This window comes from Salvelinus namaycush, chromosome 1, assembly GCF_016432855.1.
Source record: "Salvelinus namaycush isolate Seneca chromosome 1, SaNama_1.0, whole genome shotgun sequence".
Lineage (NCBI taxonomy): Eukaryota > Metazoa > Chordata > Actinopteri > Salmoniformes > Salmonidae > Salvelinus > Salvelinus namaycush.
Window position 1 is genome coordinate 38,654,633 of NC_052307.1, and position 18,354 is coordinate 38,672,986.

Here is an 18,354-nt window from a genome sequence, read left to right on the forward strand (position 1 = left end):
CCTGCCTCTAATTGAGAACCATATCAGGTCACCCATTAACCAACACGAAACACATAACATAGACTGCCCACCCAAACTCACGCCCTGACCGACTAACACATACAAAATAACAGAAAACAGGTCAGGAACGTGACAACGATCTAACTGAGAGGGAGTTGGAGCGGAAATATTCAGTTCATTGCAATCGTAACTCTATTCATATTTGGACATGTGTTGAGTTATGATTGCAATGAGCTGAATATGAAGTCATGAATCTGATAAACTTACAGCAGCAGTGCGGTCCACCTCGTTCCTACTGCTCAGGATAAAACAGGCTTCTGCATCATCCATCCTGTAGGAAACACACTGTATTAACAGAAAGACACACACCAAGCCAAGCAAGCTACAGACAAGTAATATTAGTGAGAACTACCTGTGAGAAAAGCTAATAGGATAACAGCACCATGTTGTTGTAATGTGAACTGTACCATTACTGTATTTCTGTATCATCCGGAGTCATTTCATGTGTGAAAAGGGCAGAGTGGAGGGATGAGCTGCTGGAATTATGACTCCGTTTTCACTGAACGGCCATGCAGCGCTGCGCTGCAGTTGATAGGGTAAATTTCACTCCATCCTAGTTTTCCCTCATGGGGACAAGCAGTATTACCACAATTCGACCACCATTCCATAAGATCCACTCTATGGCCTCAATAAAAACGGGAGCTATACATTAGAACAGCTGCATATATCAATGGATGCCTGCATTGTGTTATTGACAGGTCAGCCCGTGCCACTGCCAACACGTTATGGTGTGATATACCCAGGCAAAAATGTGTGCTGATGCTTATGAACTTGGCTGTTATGACGAGGATGAGCAGTAGTGAGAAATCCCATTACACTGATATACTGTACTAGGAGAGGACAGCCAACTAAATGAATACCTTCGGCCGCCATTTTCCTGACTTCACTGTTCTCATATCTGCCAGCACCACAAGGTACACAGACTCACTCACAGACGCTTGACTAATATCTGAGAGCAGAAAGCCTATCAGCCAGTAAGTATCAGGACTCAATAACAGGTTCATGAGAGGTTGGTCCATATCTGAGGTAACCACAGCCGACCTCTGTGACCTCAACTGATGGTGTCATTAACCTTTCTGATCCCCCTTGCTTCCCCTTATCATTGCAAATAGAAATGCTATAGAATGGAGCTGACTGAGAGACGTGATAGTTGTACCTATAACGCACCACAACATTGGGCCCTGTTCAACGCTGCCCTTCTCTCCCATTGAGACTCTTTACTCTCCGTGGGTTGTGGGTCACTCACTTGGCCCTCATGAGGTCTGTGTCTTTGAGTGCTGAGCCCTGGAGATAGATGACCCTCTGGGACCACAGGGGGATCTGGAGGATACGACGCACCTGGATGTCCATCTCTGTAGGACACAGGATCACCACATAGTAGTCCTGCAGGAGAGCAGGGTAGATACCTGTTAGATACCTTACATCTAGACTGAATGTTTGCATTTTCACATATGATATTTTGCAAGCTAATTGCACATGTTGTTAGGCACGATTTGATTGTCTTAATGACAAGGGTGACAAATAAAATGGAAATATTGAGCGCTGTCCTTTAGCTCTGTCTTTGGAGTACACCAAATAACATAGCCTTCCTCTATTCCTGTAGACCTACCTGTAATCTAGGATGAGCGTAGAACTCGTTGAGGAAGTCCATGAGCAAGTCTATCTTCAGAGAGCTGACGCACAGGACCGCATGTTTCTCTGTCTGGGCCCGGTGTCTGCTATAGTTTCCTCCTGACTTCTGACGCTCCATCCACAGATAGGCCAACTCCTCAAACTGACACACACACACACACACACACACACACACACACACACACACACACACACACACACACACACACACACACACACACACACACACACACACTTGGGGTTACAACCTGCTGTACGCTACTGTAAGTAATACACGTATAGCCTAATGATGTGCTTTTGGATGGTGACAGAGTGAGGAGTTAAAATGCTGATGCAGAAGTGAAGTTCATGAAATGGATTTCTATGGATTCTATTCATTAGCTAATGTATACTGTGAGGATTTTGGCAACATATCAAAATGCTTTATGAGGAGGGTTGCTGCTCTGTGAAGTCCTTCTTTCTTTTCTTTCCATAACTCTTGAGCGTGCGGTCTCTGATCAACTCTCTCGTTATCGCTCTCAGAACGCGTCTTGACCCTAACCAGTCAGGCTTCAAGACAGGTCACTCAACCGAGACTGCTCTTCTCTGTGTCACGGAGGCTCTCCGCACTGCCACAGCTGACTCTCTCGCTCCTCTGTTCTCATCCTCCTAAATTTATCCACTGCCTTCGACACTGAGCACGCACCCCTGAGGGGCTCCAGTGTTGAGGATCAGCGTGGCAGATGTGTTGCTACCTAACCTCACCACCTGGGGGCGGCCCGTCAGGAAGTCCAGGATCTAGTTGCACAAGGTGTTTAGTCCCAGGATCCTTAGCTTAGTGATGAGCTTTGAGCGCACTATGGTGTTGAACGCTGAGCTGTAGTCAACGAATAGTATTCTCACGTAGGTGTTCCTTTTGTCCAGGTGGGAAAGGGCAGTGTGGAGTACAATAGAGATTGCATCATCTGTGGATCTGTTTGGACGGTATGCAAATTGGAGTGGGGTCAAGGGTTTCTGGGATAATGGTGTTAATGTGAGCCATTACCAGCCTTTCAAAGCACTTCATTGCTACAGATGTGAGTGCTACGGGTCTGTAGTTATTTAGGCAGATTGCCTTAGTGTTCTTGGGCACAGGGACTATGGTGGTCTGCTTGAAGCATGTTGGTATTACAGACTCAATCAGGGACATGTTGGAAATGTCAGTGAAGACACCTGCCAGTTCGTCAGCACATGCCCTGAGTACACGTCCTGGTAATCCGTCTGGCCCCGCAGCCTTGTGAATGTTGACCTGTTTAAAGGTCTTACTCACGTCGGCTACGGAGAGCGTGATCACACAGTCGTCCAGAACAGCTGATGCTCTCATGCATGCCTCAGGGTTGCTTGCCTCGAAGCAAGCATAGAAGTGATTTAGCTCATCTGGTAAGCTCGTCACTGGGCAGTTTACGGCTGTGCTTTCCTTTGTAGTCTGTAATAGTTTGCAAGCCCTGCCACATAAGACGAGCGTCGGATCCGGTGTAGTACGATTCAATCTTAGCCCTGTATTGGCTCTTTGCCTGTTTGATGGTTCGTCGGAGGTCATAGCAGGATTTCTTATAAGCTTCCGGGTTAGAATCCCACACCTTGAAAGCGGCAGCTCTACCCTTTAGCTCAGTGTGAATGTTGTCTGTAATCCATGGCTTCTGGTTGGGGTATGTACGTACAGTCACTGTGGGGACGACGTCCTCGATGCACTTATTGCCAAAGCCAGTGACTGATGTGGTGTACTCCTCAATGCCACCGGAAGAATCCCGGAACATGTTCCTGTCTGTGCTAGCAAAACAGTTCTGTAGTTTAGCATCTGCTTCATCTGACCACTTTTTTATAGACTGAGTCACTGGTGCTTCCTGCTTTAATTTTTGCATGTAAGCAGGAATCAGGAGGATAGAATTGTGGTTAGATTTACCAAATGGAGGGCTAGGGAGAGCTTTGTATGCGTCTCAGTGTGTGGAGTACAGGTGATCTAGAATTTTTTGCCCCTCTGGTTGCGCATTTAACATTTTGATAGAAATGAGGTAAAACTGATTTAAGTTTCCCTGCATTAAAATCCCCGGCCACTAGGAGCACCGCCTCTGGGTGAGCGATTTCCTGTTTGATTATTTACTTATACAGCTGACTGAGTGCAGTCTTAGTCTGTCTGTGGTGGTAAATAAACAGCCACAAAAAGTATGGATGAAAACTCTCTTGGCAAATAGTGTGGTCTACAGTTTATCATAAGATACTCTACTTCAGGTGAGCAAAATCTAGAGACTTCCTTAGATTTCGTGCACCAGCTGTTGTTTACAAATATGCACAGACCCACTTTCCCACTCGTCGTCTGTGGATCCTTACGAGGTACCCCACTCCGTGTCCTCTGTACCTGCGTCTCTTTCTCTTGCCAATGACGGGAATGTTGGCCTTGTCGGGTGTTCGAAGTAAATCCTGTGCGTCATGCTTGTTGAATAAAAAATCTTGGTCTAATCCGAGGTGAGTGATCGCTGTCCTGATATCCAGAAGCTCTTTTTTGCCGTAAAATACGGTGGCAGAAACATGTACAAAATAAATTACAAATAAGCGAGAAAAAACACAATTGGTTAGGCGCCCGTAAAACTGCTGCCTTTTCTTCCGGCGCCATTTTAGGTATACTTCACACAGGAAGCAGCGCAGGTCCTAATCCAGGCACTTGTAATCTCCCGTATGGACTACTGCAACTCACTGTTGGTTGGGCCTTCCGCTTGTGCCATCAAACCCCTGCAACTTATCCAGAACGCCTGGTTTTCAACCTTCCCAAGTTCTACCATGTACCCCATTCTTCTGCATACTCAACTGGCTTCCAGTCGAAGCTTGCATCCAGTCGAAGCTCGCATCCACTACAAGACCATGGTGCTTGCCTACAGAGCAGCAAGCCGAACTGCCCCACCCTACCTTCAGGCTATGCTCAAGCCCTACACCCCATCCCGAGCACTCCGTTCTGCCATCTCTGGTCTCTTGGCCCTCTCACCAGCTCCTGCTTAACCCAGTCCAAGCTCTTCTCTGATACGTCACCCTAATTGTGGAACCAACTTCCCCCTGAAGCTAGGACAGCAGAGTCCCTGCCCATCCTCTGAAAGCACCTGAAAACCTACCTCTTCAAAGAGTATCTTAAATAAATCCCCTCCTCAACCCCCCCACCCAACAGTGAGTGAATGCAATAACTGATAAATCACTCAAATGTAAAAATGTGTCCTCATTTCTGAGTTCCAAAAACAGATGGACAGTGCATGAGGTCAGAGTATGACAAGCATATTAAGTTAAGTTTTTACACCAGATGCAACTACGTCTGTTTCTTTTTTGTTCTAGATCATGATGTGTGTTCAAGCCGTCTTAGCATTGAGGATGTTACTTTATGGTTACTACTACGGGTATACAGCTATCATTTCCAAACAGCTCTGATCAGGTACTTCTTAAATCAAATGTTGTGATACAGTGTTTGAGAACAATCAACAGTCGACCCAGGAAACATTATGGGAAATCCTTTTCAGCCTCAATTATCTTTCAAAAAACATCTGGGGCCACACGGGCTATTTTCCCATTGTATAAGCTCTGTTATATTCAGTCTCATACCTGTAGCGGGAGCACCACGAGGGCCACACAGATGAGAATGACCACCAGCAGCTGAGAAGGCCAGATATGAGGTGTGACGTCACCATAGCCCACCGTAGAGAAGGTGACGATGCAGAAATACAGAGAGTTGAACAGAGTCAGGTTCTTTCCGGCCCTCTCTAGATGCTGGATACCACACGCCCTGGAAGGAGGAGAAGGATTTCACATTCAAGGGGAAACATTTTGCACGAGGTCGTCTTGCGAGCATAGACGCTCAATGCTCAGTGTTGTACGTTTCTGAATCTGTATTATGGAGAACCACTATAACGCTGGAACTAGCCTATGCATGGGGAAATAGCAGTGCGCTCATTTGAATAAGGATAGATTCAATTCAAATATGGACACGTTGAATTAACAAAGAGAAAGGTGAATTACACTATCATGTAATGATAATAGAGTGGTGAGCCAATATGACCTACTCATTTCCGATAATATTTCAACAGAGGCTTTGGCATACATCTACATTGAAATTCAGCCTGGCAGATTAAGGATCAAAATCCTACTTTCCCCACGATCGATGCACCACAACACTTCTGCTCTGATCTGTGTAATCAGTGAGAATGACACCATTGATTCTGCTGTCTGTTCTGCCTGACTTCCTCAGTTAGTTCTCTGTATTGGATAATGACATGCCAAGATGACAGAGGTAGGAGGAGAGGAGAAGGTCCCAGGGAGCTTCAGGGATGAGTGGCTAAGATCAGGGGCTGCATTTCATTCCACAAAGTTGTTTCCTCCTCTCCGATCTGCTCTTGTTAGTCCCCTTCACAGATCTGCAACAACTGGGCAAGAGCAAACTATGTCAGTGGGCATTACAACCAGTTTGGCCCATTTTAATAGCTTCACCTCCTTTTTTCAATGTTTCTTACACCTAACCAGATTCTATCAGATCTGTGTGTGAGAATGGACAGGTGGGAGGGAACATGTTTGTGGAATGAGATGCTGCCCATGGTGCCAGATCCATGGAGTTTCAAGGGAAAAAGGTCTGGGATCAGGGGGCACATACCCAGTGAAGACCAGACAGAGAAGGGTGCAGATAAGTATGAGGACCTGGTTGAACATGGCAGAGTGGGTCCTCTGGATGGCACGATGGAGATCGTTCTGAGGAGAAAGAGGGGTAGAGGGAGAGTGGGAAGGAGAAAGACAGTGAGAAGGAGTGTTAATATTAAATCGGTTGGTCAGTCAATTGGTCTGCTGGTCAGCCAGTCTGTCTGCCTATCTATCTACGCCAGTGGTATTTAAACATTTTCAGCGGGCATCCCATTTCTTCTGCCAGAATTTCTGGGGACCCCATTTTTTCATTTTATCTGGTTACTTTGATACTCATGCAACCAGTCAATAAACACGACCTTTCCTCAGATATACCAGTGGGCATGCAGTCCATGCCACACCTTGTTAATGTTTCTACCTGGCTGATTTGCTACCCACCATCTCCCCTCCAATCTCTTCAAGCTACCTACCCACCATGTCCCTTCATTACGTGTTAATGTTTCTGCCTGTCTGACTAGCTACTTCCCTCCAACCTCTCTAGGCTGTATCTGTTATCTGTTCTCTCTCACAGCACTGATCTCCTTGGCCCTGGACCTAACCATCTGCCCACAGAGAGATGCCGCTGGCTCTGCCTCAAATCTACACTCATTGACGGTTTGCTTTACTCAATACAAATAGAAACTGGGTGTCTTTTGACTCTTTATAACTAGGGAATTTCTACCCACCACTGCTTTGGACTGTCTTCCCACATACTGCAGAGTTTGGCTATTCTACTGGTAGACTACTGTATATAATCTCTTAGAACTGATTCATGTTGATAAAAAAACATGTATTGTCATGTGTACTCCCTCTCCGGCCTCTAGGTCACCAGGCTGCTCGTTAGGGAGCACACCTGTCACCAGCGTTACGTGCATAATGACACTCAACTGGACTCCATTACCTCTTTGATTACCTGCCCTTTATATGTCACTCCCTTTCGTTTCTTCCCTAGTCGTCATTGTTGCTGTTTCATGTCAGTGCGCCGTTTGTGTTTCTTGTTTTGTTCATTTATTAATTAAATGTATTCACTCCCTGAACTTGCTTCCCGACTCTCAGCGTACATCGTTACATTTATTCTCCGCGAGCGAAACTGGTTGAAATGACGTCATTGCAACTAGTTTTGTCCAGTTTTGCCTGCTGCGTTATGGTTATAGCATATACTCACAATCATATTCTCCAGGGCACACTTGGCTAACCAGCAGTTGAGAAACACTGGGATGAAGATGTTTCTCAATGGAGGCCAGAAGATCTGAAAAGACAATTGAATGAGTGATTACTCGAGTCTAGGGCAATATGCACATGTACAGTGTAGGCCTATGCTCCCATCATCAAGTTTCGATACTCATAGTCTTGCGTTACCATACTCCTAAGTCTCGAGAGCCTGAAATCGACACCATAAACACTGCAAAAAGTCATATGTTTGCTAATGGGCTTTGTTTGCATGTGGAATATGGTGTGTGTGTGTGTGTGTGTGAGAGATCAGGTGGAAGAAGACTCACAGTAATTATAAATGGCACGGTATTAATCATCTCCAGGATGAAGGAGATCTGGAACATCTGCTCCCAGATATTCCCCTGGAACAAAGAAACAGGATCAATGCAGTGTAAGCCAAGGCTGTGTATTAATTGCAGTAATAGTGACCAGATCAGAACTATTATATTTGATTTAACCTTTATTTTATTTAAAGTCATTTAAGAACAAATTCTTATTTACAATGACGGCCTGCTGGAGAACAGCGGGTTAACTGCCTTGTTCAGGGGCAGAACGACAGATTTTTACCTTGTCAGCTCGGGGATTCAATCCAGCAACCTTTCGGTTACTAGCCCAACGCTGTAACCACTAGGCTACCTGCCGCCCCGAATGCGAAAATAACTATGATCAATCACACCTGGGTTCAAACACTATTCTAAAGAATTTCAAATACTTTAGCTGAGCTTGACTGAGCTTGCCTGGTGCCTGGTGGAACCAATAAAATAGGGACACAACTGCGAATCCCGCCCATCTGGTAGACTAGAGCAAACGCTCAAAGTGTTAGCCGTGGCATTGGCTCTGTCTGTGTACTAATTACAGTAATAGTGACTAGGTCCGAATACCAAAACAACACCAATATTGTTCTAGTAATGACAAGCCCTCATAACTTCATTAAAACAAAATAATTGGGGATGGGATCTATCTGCCAAAACGAACAAAAAATAAACCCAATGTACTTTGTCCTCCTGAAGTAAATCAAACGTCACCTAATTCATCAAAGAGACATAGCACTGTAGCACTTTAATTAATGGGTCATTTAAGGAAATAAAATCAATGTAGGATGGACACCTAATCTTTTATTCATTGGGATTCCAGGACTTTGTTTAATGGGATAGCGTATTAATTATCTGTTCTTCTGGCCCAGGTTAGAGCTAAGTGAAGGTGCATTCACATTGGTCACTGTAAAAACTTTGCCAGAAAGTGCATTTAATTGGTGAAATCTCACACAGACATGCCTCAGGACTGCTCAATGAAATGACTTCCTTCTAGCTTATACGACCCTGACTGAGTAGAGCTGCGGTGGCTTACTTTGTAGCTGAGATATGTGAGGAGCATCGCCTCCAGGAAACTGATTAAGGCCACGGTCACCTGGAGCAGAACAGACAGAAGAAACATATTACCAGGGCTGCAATCTAACCAAGGCACCTAGGCAATCCATTACTTGAGAGAGATGTGTTGTAAAGTCGTTCCTATTCTGAAAACTTTCCGTCTGTAAAATGTTTTCAGTTTAAATGCTGCGTGTTAAGATGCTACGTTTTACTTGGACTACAGTACCAATAAAGATGACTCTTGGTAAGGTCAAAATTCCAAAATGTTTGGAAAGGCATAGAGAGGACGGAATCTTGAAATCTACGTGAATTCCTACATTGGTGTCAATGGGAGATTCACAGGGATATGTACACATATGGGTTCGGCCCAGAGTGATTGTGTGGCTATTGTTGAATGAAAAACATGAGAAGTGACTCTCAGTCTCCTCTTACCTGTATCGCCCAAACAGGAACCCTTCTGTTCACCCAGAAAATCAACTCCCTTTCACAAGACAAAACAACCTTATTGATTATACAGTGTGTACTGTATATTTATTATTATTATCATCATCAGACAAAATTAATTATCCCTTTCACAAGACAAAACAGTATTATTGAGTAGGCTATAAATACACCATATGGGTTAGACAATACTAATTCCAAAACACCATCTGATAGCTATGGAATTAGCTGAGCACAGTACAATCCAAAACACATTCAAAGCCCAGGGTCAAGTCAATGTGCAGTGACCCTCATAACTTACCAGTTGATGTCTGTGATTTCTGTGGATTCTGCTGTGGCTGTGCTTGTTCTATTCTGACAGTTGACACTGCAAATTAAATGCAAATGAAATGCATAGGAAAGGTGGGGGGAAAGAAGTCATTCAGAGAGTGTGTGTGTGGTGAAAAATATACCTTGTGGGTAAGTCACCATCACTCACTCAGTACTGTATGTTGCCATGGTGATGGCCGGGAGGCAGAGGGACTATGTCTTTAAGAGCTTCTGGCGGCGGGATACACAAACAAACATATCCTGCTTCCACATCACTACACTAAGACTGAGAGAAAGGCTGCCCCATCACCAACGCTGCTCTTTCAGGCTTTGTGTCTCACACTCACAAATAAAAATAATAATTTCAGAGTCATAGAAAAAGAAAGAGAAAATCTTTTTTATCTGGACCAAATAGTTCTCTTTTCAACTGTGTAAAAGTTAGATTCTCTGAATCAAACTATCCCCACATGGATGAATACCACATTTATCAATCAATAGGAATAAAATACATCATCAGTAAAGTATGTATGTATTCTGTCTCCATGCGCCCACACAAGTCTGTATTCACCAACTAAATGACAAATCACAGTTTAGCATACATGGTGAGTCACTAGTAAGAGGTGAAATAGCAGGACTCTAGTAAGAGATGCAATTGTAGGAGTCTCACCATACTCCAGTGACCTGTTCAGGGTCGTCCAGAGCCACTCTGATGACGTAAAGGGCACACGTCAACAGCTTCAAGGAGAAGTTAAACAGACGGATCCTCAGGCCTGCAGGGGAGCAAACACAATATAACACTAAAGGCCAGATTTACTAAGTAATTGCATTGGGAGCAAATCTGTTCACCTGTTTCCAAAAGGGAATTAAACGATTATAGCTGACAAAGGGCAAATCAAGCTTAATAACTTATTATGGTAAAGAGTAACTGAATTTGTGCTGATTTATCACCTATTAAAAAATGAATATGCTTAATCCGGGCTATTGTATATTAATAAATCTGGATGATGTTTGCAGTAAAGTTTTTGTAATGCAAGACACATTAGTATAGGGATATACTAGTTTAGGAAATGCGTTTTAACTCGGAAACTGACCTCATCCTGGGCCAATGAAATAAGAGGTGGGGACATTTAATCGAATATCCGGATTTCCAAGCGGACGTTAGTATTCGATTACTTGAGTGAGTGTTCATTTTCGGAGAACAAAAATAGTAGGCCTATTTTGACAATAAAAAAATATTTGTTATAAATTAAATGATATTATCCTTGTGACATTGTTACCTACCATGACATTTGAAATACTTAATAAAATATATTATATTTTTTATAACCGTGCTGAGCTAATGCTGCACATTTAGACTTCCAGTCAGAATCAGTTCTATCACGGCAAAAATCAGACTTCTCTTTCATTGTTGCTTTTAGCCAAAAACTACAGAAAAAAGCATCCAGTCCTCTGTTAATTACCTCTGCCATATGCATTTGCGGCATTCTGAATGGTCAAGAGAGTCGAGAGCATTTTTTATTATTTCGACTACGCTTTACAGATTTCCGAATGTTTTAAAATTATTCTACCTGACAGATGTATCATCTCTCACCTGAACCTGTTCTGTTTGCTTCTCTGTCTGTCTCTGGCCAGAAAAAAGTGATTATATCTGTCTACGGACAGAGCCAGTGATTCTACCCTACCGGACATCTCTCCTCCCCTGAACCCTATCTGTCTAAGTGCCCAGGCTGTGCTTTCTGCTCTCTGTCTGACCAGTCTAAAGTGACAATATAGAGTGGGGAGAACAAGTATTTGATACACTGCCGATTTTGCAGGTTTTCCTACTTACAAAGCATGTAGATGTCTGTCATTTTTATCATAGGTACACTTCAACTGTGAGAGACGGAATCTAAAACAAAAATCCAGAAAATCACATTGTATGATTTTTAAGTAATTAATTTGCATTTTATTGCATGACATAAGTATTTGATCACCTACCAACCAGTAAGAATTCCGGCTCTCACAGACCTGTTAGTTTTTCTTTAAGAAGCCCTCCTGTTCTCCACTCATTACCTGTATTAACTGCACCTGTTTGAACTCGTTACCTGTATAAAAGACACCTGTCCACACACTCAATCAAACAGACTCCAACCTCTCCACAATGGCCAAGACCAGAGAGCTGTGTAAGGACATCAGGGATAAAAATTGTAGACCTGCACAAGGCTGGGATGGGCTACAGGACAATAGGCAAGCAGATTGGTGAGAAGGCAACAACTGTTGGCACAATTATTAGAAAATGGAAGAAGTTCAAGATGACGGTCAATCACCCTCGGTCTGGGGCTCCATGCAAGATCTCACCTCGTGGGGCATCAATGATCATGAGGAAGGTGAGGGATCAGCCCAGAACGAGGTCGTGTTTGAATGCTGTATGTTGTGGCAGGTATATAAAGCAGTGGAATAGAGGATTAATTAGTATGATAATTGGGGAAGAAAACACAACCCAGAGTACGGTGACAGTAAAGTCATTACAACAACACTGTGTTTGCACAAGGCTGAACTCACACACACACACACACACACACACACACACACACACACACACACACACACACACACACACACACACACACACACACACACACACACACACCTTGCCTGGCTGCAGATACACATGTAAGTCAGAGGATGGTGCTAGTTGCTTTACAAAGACAATTTTCACTCTTCAATCATCCAAGCCTGCCTGCCATTGAATCTCTTTGCAATATAAACTCACCAGGGGACACAGTTACAACATCAACGCTTCACAATGGTTCTAAACTGAACAGGCCAAGACAATCATTGTAAATGGCTTGTTGGTTCAGCAGTAGGCTCTATACGGGTTGGATTTGCATGATATTTCTATTTGGCCCTGATGCTTTTTTCTATAACTGATGGGAAGTTGCTCAGAGATAACGACTAATACATTGCAAACAGTAACAACATACTGCAACCACACACACACACACACACACGACTGATGTCTAACACACACATTGTGCATGGCAAGTCGGACAGATATGTCCATTTTAGAAAGCCTACTGTACCACTGCCTTATGTCCTGATCAGAAATGATAATACCCTCTCCCTCAACCAAAAACCAAAGTATTGTCCTTTTTTCACACTTACATGGTGTGTAGATACAGCACCATGCGTCACGACAACTAATTGAAAACCCTGACTGGAGTTGAAATTGGATATGTGATGCACCTTATCACTTAGATTAAAGTTGTTATCCTTCTCGTTTCCAGGTCTCTGACTTCCTTGTTATGTTGTGACAGTACTGTACTTATCTGTGCTGTACTCCACTTACTTGACCTTTGGTTTTTGATGAAGAACAGCTTGAGCCTCTCCTTGAAGGTGTTTTCATTCACATAGAACTCCACCTGCACCCTGGACAGAAGAGAGACAGTCAGTACAACTACCATGGAAGGTCACATGCATCCATATAGATACAAGGACCATGGTTGTGTGGTTAAATTCTGAACGTTGTCATGATATTAGTGAGTAAATTAACTTTATCAAGATGCATTGTGGTGAATACTGGGAAGCTCTGTTTTTTTGTGTATCTGTAACATCCATTGTTGCATTAGAGTACCATATGAGGCATTCAACAGTGTGAGACAAGGAACATAGCTGGTCCTGGATGGGAGACAGATGCTGCTGGAAGTGGTGTTGGAGGGCCAGTAGGAGGCACCCTTTCCTCTGGTCTAAGAAAAATACCAATGCCCCAGGCCAGTGATTGGGGACATTGCCCTGTGTAGGGTGCTGTATTTCAGATGAGACGTTAAACGGGTGTCCTGACTCCCTGTGGTCACTAAAGATCCCATGGCACTTATCGTGAGAGTAGGGGTGTTAACCCTGGTGTCCTGGCTAAATTCCCAATCTGGCCCTCATACCATCACGGTCACCTAATCATCCCCAGCTTACAATTGGCTCATTCATCCCCCCTCCTCTCCCTTGTAACTATTCCCCAGGTTGTTGCTGTAATGTTTTCAGTCAACTTACCTGGTAAAATTAGGGTAAAATATTTTTTTTTAATGGGTCACAATTACAAAACTAGTTCCTTTCATTGATTATGTTTTCCTGGAATGGGTAGCTAGACAGATACTGCTTAGATTTAAAGAAGTAATACATCGTAATGGCCCCTTTATAGTCTCTTATTACCCACAGTGGTCCAATTACGACAACAAAGTTTAATAAATTATTAAAGAGATGAACAGTAAGCATAAGAATTTGGAAACATATAGAGGTTGAATAGAGCAATGGATCTGATGTTGGACAACAACACATTGAGAATGCAATCTGTTTTAACATCAGCGCCTTCCCTGTCTGCAGGAATGCAAACTGGTGAGGGCCCAAAAAGGTGACACTTTTTTTTTGCACTGAAACATGCAGAAAGTCCCTGCTAGCGGGAAATGCAGGTTAACTAATTAAACAACAAAGAATATGATCTACATGATCAGTCTCTGTGTGTAAAATAAAGTGGTTAATGTGAACCTAACTCACAGCTAAAAAATGTAAAGAAAGCAATCCAATGTTATTTGTTGCCTAGACTTTACTGCAAATGACACTCAAGTCTTGAGAAAAAAACTATACACGAATATTGCAGTTAGCCATGACAGCCTTTATAATAGGACACTTGTGACCATACACATCTAAATATTGCACTTGGGGGAAAAACCCCCATCTTAAAGTAGAAATAGAATGAAAAAAACAGGCATTCTATTTTTGCTCTATTATAGTGGCCACTATAGTAGACAGGCTACATGTGTGCAAAAATAACGTTCACTGAGTAAAACAATTTAATAACCCCCCCTCACTCACGCGTGTTACTGTCAAATTCAACACAACACAAGCAATATCTTTCTTGCGGCACATTATTACATTGTACACTTTCTGCCTGTGGACATCTGTTCTACAATGTGCCAGCGGAGTATGATACCCTTTGTTGGCATAATTGATCTCTTTCAGTCAGAGAGTACACCTGGCATACCCCTTTTTAACCACTGACTGAAAAAGTGAGAAAAAGAGAGTTTAAACCAGGCCCAGCTCCACTTCATCCCTGAATCCACTTGTTTTAACAAGCAACGCTTCATTTTCACCTAATTCTCTCATTCAGAAAATTAACCACATATCGTTACTTTAGAGGAAAAACATCAGTTCACAGATAATTTGTTAGCTAGTTAACATTTCACACAGATTGCCAGGGTCCAGTAAGCAACTAACGAGTTATAACTTGAGGAAAGGCAAGGAGTCGTATACCAGTTAATACTATAGCGAATTGGTTAGCAGCCAGCTAATTTTCACACCATGAACTAAATGATTTGATCAGTTAAAGTTGGCTAATGTTGCTCAACATTTCTCTCGCTAGCTAACGGAGAATTCAATCCAGCTAGCAAGATACTTAATGCTATCTACTTCTTCTCCCATGATGCAATTTGCTAAGCCACCCCCTTAGTAGGCCTACAATACCATTTATCCAAGCAAGTTACATACTGTACTAGTGTGAGAAGTTCAATAATGTAAGAAGTAGGAACTCTCATTAAGTTCGGTCATATGTTGATTATAATGCTCTGTGAGCTGCAGTACTGTAAATGCATATTACCTCATTATCAACACATTACATAGCTGTGGCTCCTATCTGTAGAAAGCTTTGTCGCGGTGTGAAGAACTTTAGTGTACTAAAAAAAGGAAGTGGCGAATACAGTATTTCTGGTGTTCCCCAGGGAAGCACATCCCTACCCATCCTTTCCTGTGTGACATCCTCAGAGACGTTCTTAATATTTATATCCTGTACTGTTAGAAAGAAGGTTCTGGATAGAACCACCAAGGGTTTTATGCACGCTTCATATATATCACCCTGAAATTGGTTCCATATGGAACCTTATATGGAATCAATTTTTGTTCAGTGACGAAGAACCCCTGGGGTTCTGATCAGAGAGCCCTACAAAACGGTTCTATATAGAACCTTTAGGGGTGTCATATATGCAGCAAGCACTATAACCCTTATTGGTTCTATCCAGAACCTTTTTTTCTAAGAACGTGCACTCTGATTGGTCCCTCAGCTATTCCATGTATTCCAATTGGACTCTCCTAATCCATCATGTCATGAATAAGTAAAACGGAACGGTGTAGTCACTGGGATTTATGGATCACCCATGTGGTACCACTTATTCATAATTGATAAGCTAGTCACTCTAAAAATATATATTTCATTCTATACAGTTGCATAGGCCTATACTGTAGCTATCTAATGAAACACATTGACGTTCATGTAACGCAAATACATTAATAAGGGCCCATGGACTGAACGTTGGGGTGTGTCTGGGAGGTTACAAATGATGGGAGAGCTAACTGTGACTAACTATGAGTCAACTTATCTAAAATGGGGGTGAAACAGATCTATTTGATCTCTTTCTGTAATAAAATGGTTGCCTCCCCTAACTCCTGCAGAGGGTAACAATAATGGGCTCTAAGCTCCTGCATGGACCTTGGAGCCTTGTTTGTGCCTGACAGAGGTTAGATTGTAAGCTATTGATGTGTAGCTACAGATGTGTAGCTATTGAGCCACAATCTTCCTCTGCATCTCGCTTTCATTCATTTCATGTTTCATGAGCTGAAATAAAAGATCCCAGAAATGTTCCATATGCACAAAAAATGTATTTCTCTCAACTTTTGTGCACAAATTTGTTTACATCCCTATTAGTGAGCATTTCTCCTTTGCCAAGATAATCCATCCACCTGACAGGTGTGGCATATCAAGAAGCTGATTAAACAGCATGATCATAACACACACAGGTGCAACTTGTGCTGGGGACAAGAAAAGGCTACTCTAAAATGTGCAGTTTTGTCACACAACAAAATGACACAGATTAGCATGCTGACTGCATGAATGTCCACCAGAACTGCTGCCAGATAATTTAATGCTCTTTTCTCTCCCATAAGCCGCCTCCAATGTCGTTTTAGAGAATTTGGCAGTATATCCAACTGGCCTCACAACCACAGACCGTGTGTATGGTGTCGTGTGGGCGAGCGGTTTGCTGATCTCAACGTTGTAAACAGAGTACACAATGGTGGCGGTGGGGTTATTGTATGGGCAAGTTACAAACACAATTGTGTCACACCCTGATCTGTTTCACCTGCCCTCATTATTGTCTCTACCCCCTCCAGGTGTCGCTTGTTTTCCCAGACTATTTATCCAACTGGCACAGAGAGACTATTTATCTCTCTGTGCCAGTTCGTCTTGTATGTCTAAGCCTATCAGCGGTTTTCCCGGTTTCCTGCTTTGCCTTTTCTCCTTTTTCTAGTGCTCCTGGTTTTGACCCTTGCTTGTTCTGGACTCTGTACCCACCTGCCTTACCGTTCTGCCTGCCCTGACCTTGAGCCTGCCTGCCACTCTGTACCTCCTGGACTCTGTTCTGGTTATGACCTTTTGCCTGTCCACGACCATTCCCTTGCCTATTCCCTTTGGATTTATTAAACATCTTAAACTCCAACCATCTGCCTCCTGTGTCTGCATTTGGTTCTCGCCTAGTGTCATGATACAATTGAATTTTATCAATGGCAATTTGAATGCACAAAAATACCGTGATGAGATCCTGAGGCCCATTGTGAGGCCAATTTATTTTTAAGGTATCTGTGACCAATAGATGCATATTTGTATTCCCAGTCATGTGAAATCCATAGATTAGGGCCTAATGAATTTATGTCAATTGACTGATTTCCTTCTATGAACTGTAACTCAGTAAAATCTTTGAAATTGTTGCATTTTATATTTTTGTTCAGTATACATGCACACACAAATGTATATTTAATTAGAATTCACAATGTAACTTAAATATTTAATTTTCATTCACATTGAACACACGCACGTGTGTGCGTGCAAAGACATGCGCACACACACACACACTATTGCCTACGAGAAGATTACGATTTCACGCCGCTTTGAAAATGACACACTGAAGTGAAGACTGTGCACTGTAAATAAACATCAAACAGCTTTTTGACGGCAGGGCAATCTGTCTAAAAGAAGAGAACAAAGCTGCTTTAAATGCTCTGTTATCTGATTCACTATCATCTGTTGGGAGAAGTGAAACCATGATAAATGAAAGAGACAGACGTTTCATTCCACATGTCTTGTTTTTAAAAGGCGTAGAAGTAACACACACAGATGACAGTGTCAATGATTGTTAATTCTCTAACCATGGGGGGGGAGTGACTGAGATGCAACCAACAGTTGGACACTTGGAAAATTGTCTAGGTAATTTCCTACACGTTCAGATCAGATATCTCATTGGCTGAGCCGAGGCTTGTTTGATAGGAGACACACAGCTGTGATGATTTCCCATGTTATCTTCCTACATAAAAGTATTTGCATACTGAACAATATTCTATATCTCTCTCTTTCTCTCTCTCTCTCTCTCTCTCTCTCTAGTCAACCAACTCCACTGCTCCAGTCAACCTATGTCTATCTTTGATGACTGTGGATAGAATAAAGTCAGACTATCCATAATATACACAAAGTGATCAGAAATAGAAATAGCAGTTCTTACTCTAAGCACAATGTCTGTTGAGATATGTTGCAAGTAGAGAATCAGGTGCACATGCAAATACAAGACTTTTAAGACTTTCAAGCATTGGCTATGTTTAGCTT

At 42.7% G+C, this 18,354-nt stretch overlaps 1 protein-coding gene across 1 annotated transcript in view; it reads right to left on the reverse strand.

Annotated features, from left to right (window-relative positions):
- The window catches only part of si:dkey-21e5.1 (potassium channel subfamily T member 1), a 109,729-nt gene that overhangs the window by 44,407 nt on the left and 46,968 nt on the right, over positions 1-18,354 (reverse strand). The window contains exons 2-12 of the mRNA XM_038998510.1: positions 13,012-13,091; positions 10,351-10,453; positions 9,366-9,414; positions 8,914-8,973; positions 7,854-7,928; positions 7,520-7,603; positions 6,332-6,426; positions 5,290-5,470; positions 1,670-1,834; positions 1,307-1,443; positions 268-331 (exon numbers count right to left, since the gene is read on the reverse strand). Of these exons, the coding sequence (XP_038854438.1) occupies positions 268-331; positions 1,307-1,443; positions 1,670-1,834; positions 5,290-5,470; positions 6,332-6,426; positions 7,520-7,603; positions 7,854-7,928; positions 8,914-8,973; positions 9,366-9,414; positions 10,351-10,453; positions 13,012-13,091 (1,093 nt within the window). The remainder of the gene's footprint in view (positions 1-267; positions 332-1,306; positions 1,444-1,669; positions 1,835-5,289; positions 5,471-6,331; positions 6,427-7,519; positions 7,604-7,853; positions 7,929-8,913; positions 8,974-9,365; positions 9,415-10,350; positions 10,454-13,011; positions 13,092-18,354) is intronic.